Raw genomic sequence first — 17,916 nt, 5'->3', positions numbered from 1 at the left:
TTATTTATATTTAATATTCTTGTTTAATATCTATAAACTGTCATTTTTTTCCCTCAAAAGTTAACTGTGAATGTTGGGTTGTTTATAATAAAGTTTCTTAATTCTTGGCATTTTTAGGAAATACCAGAGAAGGTGGGATTGTGTACTCCAATCTGAAGAAAGAAGAAGGTAAAGGTGAGATAAACAAAATATTAAACAAATATGAAAACAGCACCTATAAGCATCACTTAGTTGTATTCATCCATTTTAGTCTTTTGCATTATTCTTTTTTTCAGGTGTTGCTTCTGGATCTGTTGATGTGGCCTAATCTTAGATTAAATAAAGACCAGAGGAGGAAAAGATGGCAATACAGTAACTAATGCTTAATATTATCAATATAAATGATCATGCACATCAGTGTAAATGCTTCCTAAACTTTGATTTTCTAATAGCATAAAAGAGCTTACTTATCAGGATATAAGGAGCTCAGATGCTCCCTCAAAAATGAGACAATGATATTAACCGAATGCTCTCGGCGTGTATTCATTCATTAAAACTGTAAGAAACTATAGTAAGAAACTTTTTATGAAACTATAGTTTCTGTTTTGTTTACAGGACTTGGGATTTTACAACTATTTCCTGTTTATTCTTCAGTTTTTTTACTTCATTTTTTTTTGTTACAGTTTTTAAGAATATTCTCACCATACTCATTTGCCTATTAATTCTCACCTTCTGTAAATAAATATAAAACTTAACACCAGTTGTAGTCGTAGTTTCTTATCAGCTTGCATATCTTGTTATGTCACTGTTTGCTCCCATGCACATTGCACACTTTCCTATACTTTTACAAGTTATTCACATTTTATCTAAAGACTGTTCTGATAAATGTATATTTAATACACATGAATTTGCAACTATGCCCAATTCAACATTTAGCATACAAAACATTATCACCTTTTTGATTTGCACTGTTGCATACTCAATGCCATTTCTGATATCTGAGTTAATACAGTATTGTATTGTCGAATTTTTTTTTTGGAGAATTTAATAATATATCTACATAGTGGGTTTCTGTCCAAAGGTGGTAACAAAAATGACCACTGAGTGAACTAAAAAAACTTAAAGGGAGTTTTAGTAATGTATGTGTTCAACAACACCCCCCCCTCCTCACCCTTCTCCATCATTCAAGTCAAATCCCCCGTTTATGGACAGCTGTCTATATAAGTTGTAAGATTGAAAATGTAGAAATGTATTACTTTGTCACAACTCTCATTTCCTCCTGCACCATCTGATAGTGATCAAAGACACAGGACAGACAGAGTTGCTTCAGTATACCCCTTGGCAGCCCCACCATCGAGAGAGGTGAGGGGTGAAGGCTGATACGTCCGGTTCCGGGAGGAAAACGAGGTTTTCCACGACAGCGTCAGTTCTTCATGTACCTCGGGGAAGAAGGGCACGGGGGGTGAGGACTGAGAAGCCCGAGCACCCCTAAAGTACCAATCATTGAGGCGGGATGGTTTGCCGCGGCCAGAGCGAGCATGGCTGCCATCTCAGTGTCAAACGCAGGCTCTGCAACCCTACCCGAAGGAGGGAGCAGGTCCGGATCGGCGTCTGAGGTTGACAGCCCCCCTTCGATGTTACGGTTGACATTGTCTCCGGTGGAGGCCCGCAGAGGGCGAGGACACCGTAGAACACAGGCTGCTCGTCTCCATCGAAATCTCCGCTGGCAATGGACCAGGGTGCTGAGGGTCGCTGGACAAAACAGCGGACCGATTCAGTCCGTTATACAGAGATCATCCTTGGCAAGCTTCGCCATTGTGCCCTTGGCAGGGCTTGGAAGGAGGGTGATGTTCCCTGATAAACGCCACCCATCTCCCCAAATCCACCATAGTCATGCCCTCGCAGATGGGGCAAGAGCTATCACGGAACGAAGGACAGCGATCGTGGCCATCCCGGGATAGCAATGAAAACACTGCATTCAGAAACGCAGCACGGGCGGAATGCCATCTTTAAAAAGACGCACCTGATCATTACACAAGTGAGTGGATGTCTTTAAAAAAGACACAAAGCTCAAATGTGCTGCTCTTTTAGGGAAATCACTCTTTGTGCAGTTGATGAATCACACAAGGAGAGGCAACACACTCACTCAAACTCAAGTCCTAAACTGAGAGACAGAGAGAGAGAGTGAGAGAGAAATGGGATGGAAAAAAGCTGCAAGCCTCCACTGTGGTGCCGTGAGTCCAACCAACTTTAGCAAGCAGTGTTGCTAGAGTGTCCCAGGTAGAACAGGATCTTCGTCGATGAGATACACTTCTCGAGAGCAGAATATTCCCGGCTTTCGAAGCAATAAAGCTGATTTGGTATTATGCACCTGCTGCTTATATATGCACCTGGTGGGGCGGCGCTGGCATTATGCAAATACCTGCATGCCAAGTTCATTGGCGTTTTGTTAGTTTCTCAAAGTAGATAGGCCGCTGCGGAGCGGTTCCCAATTCGTCTGTCACGACGTAAAGTCGTAGTGAACGACTGAAAGGAAACTGTGTTCACAGGTAAATATATCTGCAGACATCAGTGTTAGTTGTCTAATGGAGATGAGCTCATTGTGGTTTTGGTATCTGCTCTGTGGTGTGAGAGATAACACTTGTTTATTAGCTTCTAATAGATTCAGGTTCAGGTCACTATAGCCATTAACCAAACATTTTTGTACAACTACACATACGTTTTTGTGATGCCCCCTTTGTAGATTTAATCTAGAATATTAATGTAGTACATGATCCGTGGATCTCAACCTTATTGACTTCAAGGCCCAAGTGAGGATGACAGTAACAAACTGAAACCCTCTTCATCATCAGGTGGTCATGAGGGTGTGCTAGATGCAAGGTCTTGCTTTCTAGCTCAGTGATTGTTTCTCTCGGCATCTACTCCGTGTAGTGAGCGGCAGTGAGAAGCAGCGCATTCCATTCACCCGTACAATTGCAATATACATTTTTTTTAAGGTAGCACAGCCACAATTTCAGGTGCAAATGTGGTCAAAATGGCGTATGTGGTTTCTGTGTTCTGGGTGTTTGCTGAATGGCTCTGTCAAAACATCACAACATAAGTCTCTGTGTTATTCTGGTCTCCAGATACACACTCTAAAAAAAAAAGGTTCCTTGAGGTTCTATATAGAACCGTGCGGTTCTATACTTGGCCAATAGAACCTTTTACCAAAAAAAGGGTTCCATATAGAACCCTTGGAAGGCAAAGAACCATTTTTATTAAAATGGTTCTATAATTCACGTTTTGTGACTGAAGTGTAAACTAAAGATTACACAATAATTGCAGACCTACACAACTAATTTACAAACCTACACAACTCATTCACAAACCTTTTTGTGTCAATAGGCTGTGGTCAAATAAAGAGAGAGTCAACAAATAGGCTATTAATATTTAGTGTATGATTTATTTCCTGTGAGCTTTTTTATGCAAGTTTGTACATTAGCATGAAACTTACAGTGCAGTTTGCGTTTTTGGTGAATTACCAGGTGTTTTCTTTATTTTCTACATTCTAAATTGTCAATGTTTGTTTAATTTAACCTGAAGGGGCATTAAAAACAAATAATCGCAAAAGTGCCCTCTGGTGGCGTATATATGCGTTGCACCATAAGCGAAGATGAGCCTCGTGACGTGACAGTTTTTTTTTTCAAACTGAGGTGAGGAGTTCGGACTCCGGACCGGCATTTCTGCTTGTTTGTACCCTGTCCCTGAGGTAAGTAAACTTTACATTTTTGAAACGATATTACTGAAACATTTAGTATAATTAATTAATATTTATTTTGTTAGAGTATGTGTTGTGCTTAATAGTGATACTAGAAGCTACATTTATAATATTTACCTCAGTTAAAAAATACTGCTGGTAACGTTGAAGCACTTGACGGGCTTCGTCAACCGTCAGTTATAAAAGCTCTGTTAAATACATTTTGTTCCGGGTTTTAATGAATTACGTTACAGTCCTGCTTTATTTCTTTGTCATTTTAAATTAAATTGCCAAGCACAATAAGACAGCTGTGTTGTAAGGAGACGAAATTCGAGACAGTAATTTCAGTGAAGCGCGTGGTCAAAGGAACCGGGTGGAAGACGGTAGAAGGGAAATTATTTGTAAATGTTTGTCGCAGTTTTACACATATTCCGTGAGTATTTTTCGCTTGTTCACGAGTGTTTTATCAGGGTTGGAGCTAAACTCGGAAGGAAAGTGGAAACTGCTGGCCACAGTTAAGAACATTCCGCCGGTCTGTATTATAAATGCACGATTGCAGTGCAGCGTTTGTATCCGCAACAAGTCTATACATGCATGTTTTCTGTGATGCACACAAATAATTAATGTGATGGTAGCTGTTGAGACACTTACATTTAACATTCAAATGTTTTAAAAACCAAACGTGTTCAGGTTTTTATGTGTATTTGGTTTGTGAAGTGTAATTTATGCTTTTTTCCTCTCCCCCACAGATAACCATGGTTAATAAATGATCAGACACGTCACTGGCTTTAAAATATAAAGCCCATTGATGCAAAAAGGTAAGGTGCTTAAAAGACCTCGTAAACCTGACTGTCACTAATGTTCATCAAAGAGCAAAATTAAAGAAATCTGTGTTTTGTAGCTTTAATGATAATTCTTACTGTATGTATTTCATTTAGAATTTAGCATTAAAGACTGTAAAGTGTTTGAGGACTTAATTTAAATTCTGTATATTTCCCACTATTTTTTTTATTGAACATTGTGTTTTGAAAAATACATCAATTGCAACCTCAAGTTAATGTAGACTTTAAGGAACTGGTTTGTCTGAAAGTGGATATATAAAGATTTTGTGTTTTAAGATGCTGCATGGAATGACAATGAGGTTTGGAACAGACTTGGTGAAGAACATGGAAACATCTCTAAATAAAATGGCCCCAAACATCATCACGAGTGCAAAAGAAGGAAGTAAAAAACATCTCTACGCCAATCTCATTGGAGAGGAAACCACAGAAGGTGCTTGTTCTTTGTCCAGTGTAAAGTAGCTTTATTTGCATTGTCAATGTAAAGGTTCTAGCACCTATAAATTATATAAGTGAAAATATGAAAATAATGTTAGTATAAACTTTTTCCTTGCCATTGAAGAGTAAACATGTTAATTAAGAGACGCTGGCTGAGAAAGAGTTAAAGTTTACCCACAAATTAAAATTGTCGTCACTTTCTTCAGCAGAACACAACAGAAGATATTTTGAAAAAGTATGGTAATCGAACAACAATGGTGCCCATTGACCTGCATTGGTTTTGTGTCCATTAAATTGCTAGCAGAGTTGTTCGGTTACAGACATTCTTCAAAATCTTTTTCGTGTTAGTGTTCTGCTGAAGAAAGAAAGCTGTGAACATTTGAAATAACGAGTGAGTGAATGAGTTTTCTTTTTTGAGTAAAATGTCCCTGTAATTGATTTCTGTACCTAATGTACAATACTTTGTATCTTTGTAGGTCTGGTGAGGAATGCTGCACTTATGTTATTGCCAGCATTATTTCAAGAAAATCCCAGCTTCCTTGACTGTGTAAATAGTGTAGGTATAGTCTTCTGTAATTTAGTTAGCATTTGAGGCACTTTATTTAAAGTAACATTCAATGCAAATATAAAAATATTACTCTGTTTACCCTTAAATAGCATACAGCTCCACATCAATTATTATGAGTCTTGTTTTTTCGTGAGTGTCGCTTGCCTAGTTGTCATACTTTATTTGTGTTATTATGGGATAATTTTAAGTCTATTTGATGGCTTCTGTTAATTGGTAAGAACCACTTAAAAGGTGAAATGTTTGTTTTACAGGATCCCAAAGGTCCCACACCAACCATAGTGTTCAATGGCTCTCCTGATCTTCTCAAATTTGAAAGTATCAACTTTATAATGGACAATGTGAACTTAATATGTGGAAGACATTGACATCACAGGCTGTGGAATGACTGTGTCCCAGGTCGGAGAAGCGGACCGCCCCTGTCGCGGATCACGCTCCTCCTAGTTCCACCTCGAGGAGGTCCCAAAGCACCCCAATGACCAGACAAACCAGAGATAAGTAAAATATAAAAATAGAAACTTTATTTAAAACTAAAGTGGGGAATGGGAAAGGGAATCTAAAAATCTCGCTTCTCATCCTCAGGGGGAGTATTACAGGGCCAGGGACGTTGGAGGGGTTTCCACGTGACTCCAGCTGGAACACCGCTACAGAGCGTATCTGGGTGGGTTGGGCACACACCGTCGCGGCGGCCCCTGATGGCATCCACAAAGGTCCAAGACCCTCCTAAGGTGAGTACGGACGACAAGGACACAGCACAACACTTAAAGAAAGCTTTGTGTATTTCCGTTTCAAGAGGTTCTTACTTGACTGTTGAACAGTGTTTCTTCTCCCTCCACAGCTCCCAGCCGTAGCAGAACTACGTATTTCAGCACCCGAACGACTAACAACCCAGCCGGCATCTGCAGCGTATATCCAACGCGATCAAACTTCACTCTGACAAGTAACTTCCTATACACAACCACGCCGTCCTTTCGCCCGGACCAGCCCCGCACTCTTTCCGCCCGCTACCTAGCGGTCGCCGGATCAGCAGAGCCTGCGGACTCTTCGGACTCTGCGACCCTTACAGTAACTTCTACCTTCTCTCTTTATATCCTCCTCCATGGCGTGGCTCGCCCAACCATCGCTCGCCATGTCACTCACACAGCTGTGCCTTGTTTCAGTGAGTGCGGGGATTCCCGGGGAACCCGGAAGTGCCGGTGTCTGTACAAACTGGTCCGGGCGGAACCTCTTCACTCTCCTTTTGGTTCCGCCCCGCATAGTCACTCCGTGACAACTGTTTGCGTTTTTTTTTCTCCTCAATGTTCAATACCCTTTTGCCATTAAGCACACAGTGACATTAATTTATAAAATATATGCTTAAGTTTTAATACCTGTGCAAAACAAATTTACAATCAACTTGTGTAAATTGTCATTTTATTTAATAGATTGTTCATGAATTGTCTTTAAATGCATTGTGATTTCGGTAACACTTTACAATAAGGTTCATTAGTTAACATTAGATAATGTATTAACTAACTTGAACAAACCATGAGCAATACATTTGTTACAGTATTTATTCATCTTTGTTAATGTTAGTTAATAAAAATTTAAGCTTTAATTGCTTGTTCATGTTAGTTCAGAGTGCATTAACTAATGTTAACAAGATTTTAATAAAGTATAAGTAATTGTTGAAATTAACATTAACAAAGATTAATAAAGGCTGTATAAGTGCAGTTCATTATTAGTTCATGTTAACTAATGTAGCTAACTAATGTTAACTAATGAACCTTATTGTAAAGTGTTACCGTGATTTCTTTTCATCATTTCAGACACATGTAAAAGTTACTAAAACTTAGTACTGCATATACTGTACAGTATCTATGCGTAAGGGAAATAACTTGAACAAAATTTTTTATGTATAGTGTAATTAATAGTTTAGCTGTTTAATACAGAGATGCAATATATATATATATATATATATATATATATATATATATATAAACGTATGTATGTTTATTAAAAAGTGAAAATGCTTAATGGAAATAATTAAATAACTAAATGGTTGAATGTAATGAGACATTTTAAATGTAAACTAAAGTTTTGCTGTCTAATACAGAATAAAGAGATGTGATTTTAAGTAATTTTTATAGATTTATATTTCTGTATAACACAATTAATAAATAGTAAACTTTTATAATTTTCTAGATCGGTTATAATTTCTTATCAATAATAAATTACTCATAATAATAAAGAACCTTTAATGGTTCTAAATAGAACCATCTAACTTTGATTCAAAGAACCATTTGGGGTTCTTTTTAATGAACCCATTAAAGTGGTTCTATATTGAACCATTTGGGGGTTCCATATATGAAGCGGGTGATAGAACCATTTCTGGTTCGATATAGAACCATTTTTTTAAGAGTGCACAGTAGCTCAGGTTCCTTCCTTCAAAGATAACATCACTTCTCTACAAGTACGATCATTTCTATCTATATTACAAATGATGCAAGATGAGTTCTGCTCTAAAGCTCAATACTGTGATGGATCTGCCCTGGAACCTACTCCTGTCAGGGTAAGATATTGAAGCATCTTTAGCAAACATTCCTTATAAAAGACATTACTGGTGCGTATATTGAGACACATCAATAGTACACATTTTAAGATGTTACTGCAAGTTATTTTCAGCAGAGAAGCTCAAACAGGTGTTAAGCCTTGTCTGTGAAACTGTGATAGTTGTTTTTCTCATTGATGTCATTCAGAAGTATATAGCAGCAGCACACATCAGTTTAAGAGATCTGATGGAGATAAAGTTTAGTGTGGTTTTAGTTTCAGTTGTTGACCAATGTGTAAAAACAGCATTTGTTCATCAGCTAGTTTTTTCCATTACAAACACATGTCTACCATTACTAAGTGCAGTTGATAAATGTTATTTTGCTCCATTTAATACTGTATGAAAAAGTTAAACAACAAAATATTTCTGTAGAAATGCAAGTCTGTGTGATGCTTCATTTGTAGGTTATATCTAAAACATTATGTAGTAAATGTTGTGGTAGAGCCGTAGATCTCAGTTTTTCTCAAGCCCCTCCTCTGTTCACAACAATTTGTAGGCCCTCCCCACAACCCAGTAAAGAACTCCATAACTTGAGATAACTAAAAATCTAAATGTTTGTTAAAAAAAGAACCAATCAGTGCTAAATATATTGATAAAAAATAAATAAAATAATATTTTTATTTCAATGCGTGTACAGTAGATCTTTGATAAATCATTTTAAACCATTGTGAGGCCCCCTAGTGGACCCCGACCCCCAGTTAAAAAACTGTTACAGTTTTTACAGACGCTAGGACACATTTCTAAATAGTTAGGTCACTTTTGCAAAACTCTTCACACAGTTCTCCTAACAAACTTTCAGCTTGACAAAGCAGTTCATTTCACATTCAAAATGCACTACAACTACCAAAACACTTTATTCAGGTCTCAAATCAACTCATTCTTCCAATAGTATACAATAATAATGGTAATCTACTCTGTCTTCTCCATTTGGTCAATTGTTTTATAACATTTATTTTTAAGATTTAAAATATATTTCATTAAAATATTACTGTAGAAATGTAGCAAATCGCTGTCTTATTCAGTTGTGTATTATGTTATTGTTTTGAACATAAGTTTAACAGTTTTGAAAACAGTATGTAAGCATGTGCAAATTGGCTTGTATGTACAAAGAGTTTTGGCAGTTGTTGTGTCTGAGTGAGAAAAGAATTCATGAAATCTGAGAGATGTAGTTATTGAATGCATTGTGTGCCAAAGCAATGATAATTGATCCTCAGTTTAGCCCACATAGACTTCTGTTGTGCTCACTGTGTGAAGAATTTTGCAAAAGTGACCTAAGTATTGAGAAATATGTCCTAGCGTCTGTAAAAAACTGTAATGAGGAAGTCTTGAGGTTAATCACAGAGTGTCTGATGTTTAAGTGTCAGTCATCAGTCGATCAGTATGGAGTTGATTTCTCTTCCTCTAGTTCTCTGTGAGTATTATCTTCTCTCTATGGATTTGACTACACATCAATTACTGTCACATTGTCTACAGGATCAAGAGATTTTCTGCTCCTGAATTTTTACTAAATCTTTACTAAATCATGTTGCTCTCAGAGTTGAAATCTTTGTGTGTGTGTGTGTGTGTGTGTGTGTGTGTGTGTGTGTGTGTGTGTGTGTGTGTGTAGAGTCTGTATCTAAGATGAAGCTTATTTTACCGTAGTAAAGAGGTTTGGGAAAATATAGACATGCGAACTTGCTGATAAAGTCTTTATAGAAAGTCACTTAGGAAAATATACCATTTTATTGTAGTACACTTGTAGTAAAATGAATTACCATTTATATGACTATAGTTTCACTAGTTATTGTGAGCTGTATAAGTGATATGTCTAGCAAAGGTGAAGGTCTCTTTTATCATAAACTCTTACGAAGCATCTGTACAGTAGCAGGCTCGTATTGTGACATGACGTGCAATGCATATAGATTCACATGACGCCTATTTAGAAATGATGATGTTTTGACGAGTTTCGCATTCATGCCTCCTCGGAAAAGAAGTCACGAGCCACCACTGGTTGTAGTGGATTATTTCTCATAACATTAGATTCAGGGGATGTTATTAGAAAACGGGTCAGGCTAGAACAGGATATTGGATAAAGTTAGCAAGCTTAGTTATTGTAAATTTCATTCTCTCAATGCATTCATTATTGTATGATAAAGATAAAGGCTATTAAATTATATGGGGGTGAATAGTGTGTATATTAATGCAAAAACATATAATAGTATTTATTATTACGTTTTTTAGATGTAATTATAATTAATTAATAATTCGTTACATTTATATAGCGCTTTTCTGCAGCCCTCAAAGCGCTTTACATATGAAAGGGGATTTTCCTCAACCACCACCAATGTGCAGCATCCACCTGGATGATGCGACGGCAGCCATATTGCGCCAGAACGCCCACCACACACCAGCATATTAGTGGAGAGTAGACAGAGTAATGGCACTTTTCCATTGCATAGTACCCCACAGTTTAGTTTAGTTTGGGTCAGGTCAGCTCACCTCACTTTGGCATGGTTAGCTTTTCCATCGAGTTTGGTATCACTTCGCAGTGGGAGGGATTATAGGCGTGGCGTTATATTTGCGCTGCCTACTGCTGTGACATCATACAAGTGAGAGCGTCATTATACATTCCCATACATTTATTAATTTTTCAGTCCGCCTGAAAAAAACATGTCATTTTTATACCACATTAATCTCTTTAATATATTGATACTTTTAGAAAAACTGACAAAATTATAAATATTATGAACAAACAATGAAACGGTCTCAAAATTCGACAACACAAATAATTAAGATATTCATTGTAAATAGAGTTACGTGTATTAGGCTCACACTAATTTCTCTGTTGTATAAATGCGCATTGCACTTATCGTCACTGTCCGATGAAACTCACGTATGTTCATTTTGCCGATTTTTAGATTTTTCGACAGATTGAATGTCCAGGTTCATTTCCGTATACAATATGCGTCACATACCTAAATGGCCGATGAAAAGTTGTGAAATCATGTCATCTGTTTTTCACGTATACCCATTTGGTGTCAAAGCTGTCAATCACGCCGCATATCTTCCGCCCGTGAAGCATCTCGCCGGTCTCGTAAAGTTTCATCGAAGCTCAGCACTGGATATAGCCGAATAAACATGACAATGACTTTCCTTCATCGAGGTAAACGTTTTCCCCGGACACCAGACGAACATCTAGGAGTGACTTAATTACGGTAGGACTGTGCAAACAAAGTATCTGTCTATAGCATTGGTGTTATTACGCTGGGGATGTCCCCACCACTTTTTGAAAGCATTTGGTTAAAATGTTCTGAAAAATCAAGCGATGCTTAAGACTGGTTTTGTGGTCTAGTGTCACATATGTTGCGTTGTATGCTGATGGTGTGTTTTCTTGTACATATGTAATGAAATTCATTGTAATCATTTATTAAACGCGCTGCTGTTTTCTACGGTGTGGTGCTTTGGCATTGTTCGGTTGAGCGGGTTTTGCAGGGACTTAGTTGAGGGTTTTATGCTGAGTATTTTCTTGTTGTTGACTGGCCTACGCTATGCCCATTTTTGATGCGCTGTTATTCAATATTTTTCCCGTCCTGCAATAATGTTTTTATCTGACCTTTTGTCCCCACCACTTTTCAACACAAACTGCTGTCTAGCATTACCATGTCAGTGTATTGATTCATTGTCCCTTCATAGTTTGCAAGAGACATTTAATACACTTATAATTAATATTAAATAAAGTAAGCGTATTTAACTAAGACGTAGGCTATTTAATGAACTGAGCGTATTCATCTGTCAATACGAAACACGACTTGGCCATTCTAATTAATGATCGGAAGAACGCGTATCGATCACAGTTACTGTACTGTAAAATATGCACGCATGTCCATTTAAACTCAATTTTGGTCAAATGTGGATTATATCATTACACTGGCAAGAATATGGTTACATGTAAATATGCCGTACCAAGTATGACAACGCTACATTCAACTGCTTTTGATATACAGTGTTTTTTTCACTTTCTGAAAAGTAACTGTTTTGGACATACGTGAGTTTCATCGGGCAGCGACATTATACAGTCATCTTAATAATTGTATGCGCTGTTATGCTGGCAAGAAGGGGTTGACGTCACTTTGCTGTTTTAATAGCAATGTTAAATATTCAGCAATGCCCTTAACCGCAATGACAAAGCATATAAAATAATTTTTATGCGCCACCTTGTGGATATTCTGTGAAGTGAAACACATTAAGGGAAAAGAGAAAGTAAGCCCCCCCCCCAAAAAGCACTTGCAGAATTCTGCGAGACTCCATGAGACGAATTGCAGAATGCCGCGGGAGAAAACGCGCGTTTTTAAAGGCCACATCTGTACCTCCCCTTCCCCTACATTTTGCACTAACCCTCGCTTTTGCGCGTGCACGTGTAGGGGTAGGGCAAATGTAGTCAGGACCGATGCAGGCTAAAACGAAGTGGGAGATGAAATTACCAAGGATACTTTGCGAGCCCAGCATTTTCTTGAATGAAAATAGTAGGAGGCTACTACCAGTAGGGGTCTTTACTGTCAAGGGAACTCAAAACCAAGTGGAAGTTTTAAGGGCGTATGAATGGGACAGGCCCTAAAACTAACATAAATTCATGATTTGTTAATGTATGATTGTGTAGGTAATGACTTTTCTTGGAGGGGTACACTGTTAAAAAGTTATCAATTACACATTCTATACATATTCAGCTCATCTAAATCCTATTTTTTGGTGGTTTAAAAGGAGAGAAGCAAATGTGAAAATTGGACAGACATTTGGAAAAGCTGTAGGCTGATTTAAATTTAGTAAGAATAGCGTCTGTCACTCTTAATGGCAGCAGTGGAATAAGTCAATAACTCATAAATGTTGCAAGATATCCAGTGCCATTCAATGATGTTTGTAGCTCAGCTGCAGGAGCAAATGTATAAACAGTTTTGCATTACAAACCTAAACATTTTGCATAAATAAAAGTTATTTTTGTTCTTCTAGAGAGCATGTTTGATATGGGTTACCAAAAGTGTAAATGAATGCATTAACTAACAAACATGTATTAATGTGTAGTTAAGGTGGCTGTATTTCATGCATGAATTCATATGACTCACGACATAATTATGGTTAGTTATTGATTATAACATGGTTTAACTTATCATTAGTTCATATTAAAGTGATTATTAATTCATGTATTAGTACATGATTATTCATGTACTGTTATTGTAAAGTGTTACCCTTTGTTCTTTACAGTGCAGATTTCAAACATCTATGCTGGACAAACTGAAGGTGACTGAATTTAATAGATTTGTGTCTTTCATATAAACAGATCTGTCATGAGATTTTTAAAACCTAATTTTCTTCTTTCTTCAGCTTTATCCAGAGCTACAGTGAGAGTAACTCCAGACAGATCTGTGTTCACTGGAGAGACAGTCACTCTGAAGTGTGAGATAGAGGATCAGTACAGTAACTTTACATATCGGTGGTCTAACAGTCGTACTTCAGTGTTTAACTCCGAACATTACACTGTAAAAAGAGACACTCTCACTATCAATAGAGTTACTGAATCTGATCAGGATGCGTACTGGTGTATAGTAAATAGAGATGGACGACCTTCATTATCAAGCTCATCTGTTAATCTTACTGTTAAGGGTGAGTTCAACTTCATTGTCTGTAAAATTATGAAATAAAGACAGAAACATCTCATATGTGTTATTGATCAGAAACATTATATCAATGGGTGTGTTGTGCCAATGTTTTAGAGATCTGTGATGAGATTGTTACAGCTTTATTTTTTTCTTTCCTCAGCTTTACCCAGAGCTACAGTGATAGTAACACCAGACAGATCTGTGTTCACTGGAGAGACAGTCACTCTGAAGTGTGAGATAGAGGATCAGTACAGATCATTAAACTGGAGATATTGGTGGTCTAACAGACGTACTTCAGTGTTTAACTCTGAGCGTTACATTGTAAACAGAGACTCTCTCACTATCAATGGAGTTAATGAATCTGATCAGAATGAGTATTGGTGTATAGGAGAGATACACGGACGACCACAGACTTCACTATCAAGCTCTGCTATTAATCTCATTGTGAAGGGTGAGTTCTTAGTGTTACTGTAAAATATGTATAAATTATACATAAGGTCTTCTGATGTGTGTATTAACTATTGGGAACTTTATGTTAATGGTTGTGGTGTATTAATGTTTTATAAGGACCAGAATATCTTGGTTAATTTATTTGATCATTTAGGTTTGGGACTTCTTGTAAACAGACAGTAGCTGTGTGTCCATTACCCTTCAAATTGTGCAAATTGACATTGCGAATATGGCCAATGGAAACACGTCATTTTCGCAAAAACTCCAATATATCGCAAACGATTTTTTTTTCGCACACATGAGGTGGTTTTTCAGGCAATTCAGAAGAGGTGTATTTCGCAAAACAACAATGGAAACATTTTATTCATATTTCCAGGTCACCTGATGTACAGAAGTCACATATTTTAAGATGAAGTTGTATGATTTAAAACTTCCCAGAAACACCTCAATATGTGTCGCTTCCAGGTATAACAGATGTTCATTGCCAATAATGTTTGGATAACACTCCTACATCTCTTTTGATTTCAAATAATGTAAAACAATTAGGTAAAAAATATTCATATTGCGGCAGGTGGATGTAAACCTACCAACATCAGTCGACGTGATGTTTGGAATGACGTATCGCAAAAGTATTATTAGTTAATAGAAATGCCATCATTTCAATAGTTGTTTGTTGAAATCTAAAAAAAAAACATCACTAAAGTTTTGCAAAAATCTGTAAAGGTAATGTAGCCTGTGATTAGGTTAATAAGCTTATAAAGAAGAGATGAACTCTCAAGGTTGCGTCCGAAACTTCATACTGTACAGTAGGTACTGAATGAGATGAAGTACCTACTTACTTACAGTTAAACAGTAGGTACTGTATGGTATGAATCCTGGTAGTATGAATGAGATTTGGACGTACTACATCCGCCATGTTGCTATATCACGTGACATACGTCGTCATCACGTCATGTCATTCCAGCGCAAATACAGCCGACGCGTCATCTTCTTCGTTGGCTAACTCCTCTCCTGGGGCATCATGGGATAGTGAAGTGTCCATCGCATCCACACTGCAAAATCTAACCGGAAGTAGTAGGTCATCCGGGAACTTTTCACATACTGTTTTTCGAATACTGTGTATTGGAACATACTACTCGCCTTGCCTACTGCTTTTCGCCTACTATATAGTATAGAAGTACGCGGTTTCAACGCAGCATGAGACTCTTCAGGATCTGAATGTGTTTTATCCTCCTACAGGATCAAAACCAAAACCTAATATCATATCAGAGACTGAAGAATCTGTACTGACAGGTAAGTGACTCTGAACTCAGAGGTGATCTCTCTCCTTTATAAAAACTGTGGAAATGTTTTTTGCATATGCACTAGTTATATAAAGATGTATCTCTGATTTTCCAGCCTCAGGATCTTCATTTCTTGGTCTTACTGTTGGTCTGTGTCTTGGACTGAGCGTCATGTTTTTGATATTTTTCTTGGTCTTGCTGTGGTGCTACAAAAACAAAAAACTCTCTCAGTCTCCGTCAGCCTTCAGTCCACAGCAGAACATCAGTCAGACATCAGATCAGAAACAGACTGGTCAGTTTACAGTACATTAATTTATTATGATCAGTGCCAGAAATACCAAATCCGGCCCACCCCATCATTTTATGTGGCCCAAGACCTTACAAATTATTTCATTGTTATTATTGTAAGTTTTATTTTGCAGGGTATTTCCTATTCTTTTTAGCATTAGCCAGAACAAAATGTAGTCCCGTCAAAGTATTTTCTGATAATTTAATGTAAATTAAGGAGTGATAATGTTGATGATTGCAGAGAACTTGAACTTTTTGAAATTTTGCAGGTATTATTTATGCTCTAACAGCAACATAACACACCAAGAACCTGACCTTTAAGAATCAAATCCTTTAGCAATGCTCAAGAGGAGAAAACTCTTAACCATTTCTTTATTCTACATTGTAGGCAATGTACGTAAAGCAGCTGATCACACCTATGCTAATATTAAACTGAAATCTAAGAAAGAAATGAAGAAAAAGAAGAAAGGTAAAACAAAACAATATTTCTATAAAGAACATTCACAAGACATACAGCTTTGACAAATGGTCTTTTAAACTTTATTCATTACAAAAGATGCTAATCTTTATTCTATTACAACAGATGATAAAGACACAAGTGCAGGTAATGTATTAATGTAATTTAATGTTGTTTATCTCATGACAATAAAACAATTTTAAGGTTAAACTTTTCCTCAGTGTCTCAGGCTGGCCACATTGATGCCATGTTTTCACAGGTCAACTTCAAGAAAAAATTTATTAAGAGCAAATAAACTTAAGAGCAAAAAAAAACTACCAGAGGAGTAAAACTAAAGACTGAGAAGAGAAAACTCTTAATCATTTCTTTATTCTTCATTGTAGACAATGAAAGTGAAGCAGCTGATCACATCTATGCTAATATTGAACTGAAACCTAAGAAAGAAATGAAGAAAAAGAAGAAAGACAAGAAAGGTAAAATGAAACCTCATGGTCAACAGAGATATCTGAACATTTAAATAAAATAACTTATAGTATTACTATTTTCATGCTTCAATAGCATGCTGAATCACAGATGTGGCTTTCTGTAGCTTATATTGAACGGATCTATAAACAGAAAGTTAAAGGGTTAGCCCTTTAACGTAATTTATTTAATTTCTATTTAATCTGTATTTTTTATTTTTATTTATTTAATTTTGTTGTTTAATATCTATAAACAGCTAAACTGTCATATTTTCTCAGAAGTTAAACTAACTGTCAGAAGAGATCTGTTAATGTTGGGTTGTTTATAATGAAGTTTCCCAATTCTTGGCATTTTTAGGAAATGCCAGTAAAGGTGGGGACAATGTGTACTCTAATCTGAAGAAAGGAGGAGGTCAAGGTGAGATAAACTAAAATATTAAACAAAATGAAAACAAAACCAAACGCATCACTTAGTATCTGTATTCAGTATCCATTTTAGCATTATTCTTTTTTTCAGGTGTTGCTTTTGGATCTGTTGATGTGGCCTACTCTTAGATTAAATAACAGACCAGAGGAGAAAAAAAGACGGCAATACAGTAACTAATGCTTAATACTGTCAATATAAACCTTCATCTGCATCAGAGTAAATGCTTCCTAAACTTTGATTTTCTAATAGCATAAAAGAGTTTACTTATCAGGATATAAGAAACTCCTTTTAAAAATGAAACAATGATATTAACTGAATGCTCTCGGCCCGTATGCATTCATCATCATTAAACCAGTTTGTTGGCAGAATCCATCAAAAGTCTGATTAAAAATGCTAATTTACAAGAAAACTGTAAGAAAGAAACTTTTTATAAAACTACAGTTTCTTTTTTGTTTATAAATCTGTACAGAATTTGGGATTTTACAACTATTTTGTGTTTTTTTTCCAGTTTTTCACTGTATTTTTTGTCTTTTACAGTTTTTAAGAGTATTCTTACCATACTCATTTGCATATTAATTCTCACCTTTTGTAAATAAATATAAAACTTAACACCAGCTGTTTCTGTTAACTTATCAGCTTCCATATCTTGTTAATGTCACTGTTTGCACCCATGCACACTTTCCTATTAACATTTGATCTAAAGACTGTTCTGATAAAATTATATTTTAAACACACAAATTTGTCATTACGCCCAATTCAACTTCGCCCAATTC

At 36.6% G+C, this 17,916-nt stretch overlaps 1 protein-coding gene and 2 long non-coding RNA genes across 3 annotated transcripts; all 3 read left to right on the top strand.

Annotated features, from left to right (window-relative positions):
* The first annotated feature begins 51 nt into the window (after positions 1 to 51).
* Positions 52 to 706, top strand: LOC141362786 (uncharacterized). The gene is made up of 3 exons (XR_012368373.1): positions 52 to 174; positions 276 to 351; positions 595 to 706. It is a non-coding gene; the product is annotated as an uncharacterized lncRNA (long non-coding RNA).
* A 2,932-nt stretch (positions 707 to 3,638) lies between these two features.
* Positions 3,639 to 7,508, top strand: LOC129450288 (uncharacterized). Its single transcript, XR_012368370.1, has 6 exons — positions 3,639 to 3,727; positions 4,465 to 4,533; positions 4,834 to 4,987; positions 5,469 to 5,548; positions 5,812 to 6,285; positions 6,396 to 7,508. It is a non-coding gene; the product is annotated as an uncharacterized lncRNA (long non-coding RNA).
* Positions 7,509 to 9,091: 1,583 nt separating this feature from the next.
* On the top strand, positions 9,092 to 17,710 carry LOC129425619 (uncharacterized). Its single transcript, XM_055181696.2, has 11 exons — positions 9,092 to 9,558; positions 13,383 to 13,418; positions 13,503 to 13,781; positions 13,938 to 14,228; positions 15,467 to 15,520; positions 15,626 to 15,802; positions 16,187 to 16,267; positions 16,382 to 16,402; positions 16,639 to 16,728; positions 17,075 to 17,134; positions 17,234 to 17,710. Exons 1-11 carry the CDS (start codon positions 9,528 to 9,530, stop codon positions 17,269 to 17,271), a joined length of 1,158 nt encoding a protein of 385 aa, XP_055037671.2. The 5' UTR covers positions 9,092 to 9,527; the 3' UTR covers positions 17,272 to 17,710.
* The last annotated feature ends 206 nt before the right edge of the window (positions 17,711 to 17,916 follow it).

The sequence above is a fragment of the Misgurnus anguillicaudatus genome, unplaced genomic scaffold (assembly GCF_027580225.2).
Source record: "Misgurnus anguillicaudatus unplaced genomic scaffold, ASM2758022v2 HiC_scaffold_29, whole genome shotgun sequence".
NCBI lineage: Eukaryota > Metazoa > Chordata > Actinopteri > Cypriniformes > Cobitidae > Misgurnus > Misgurnus anguillicaudatus.
Note: the sequence above shows the minus strand (reverse complement) of the source record. Positions and strands in the feature narration are given on the sequence as shown.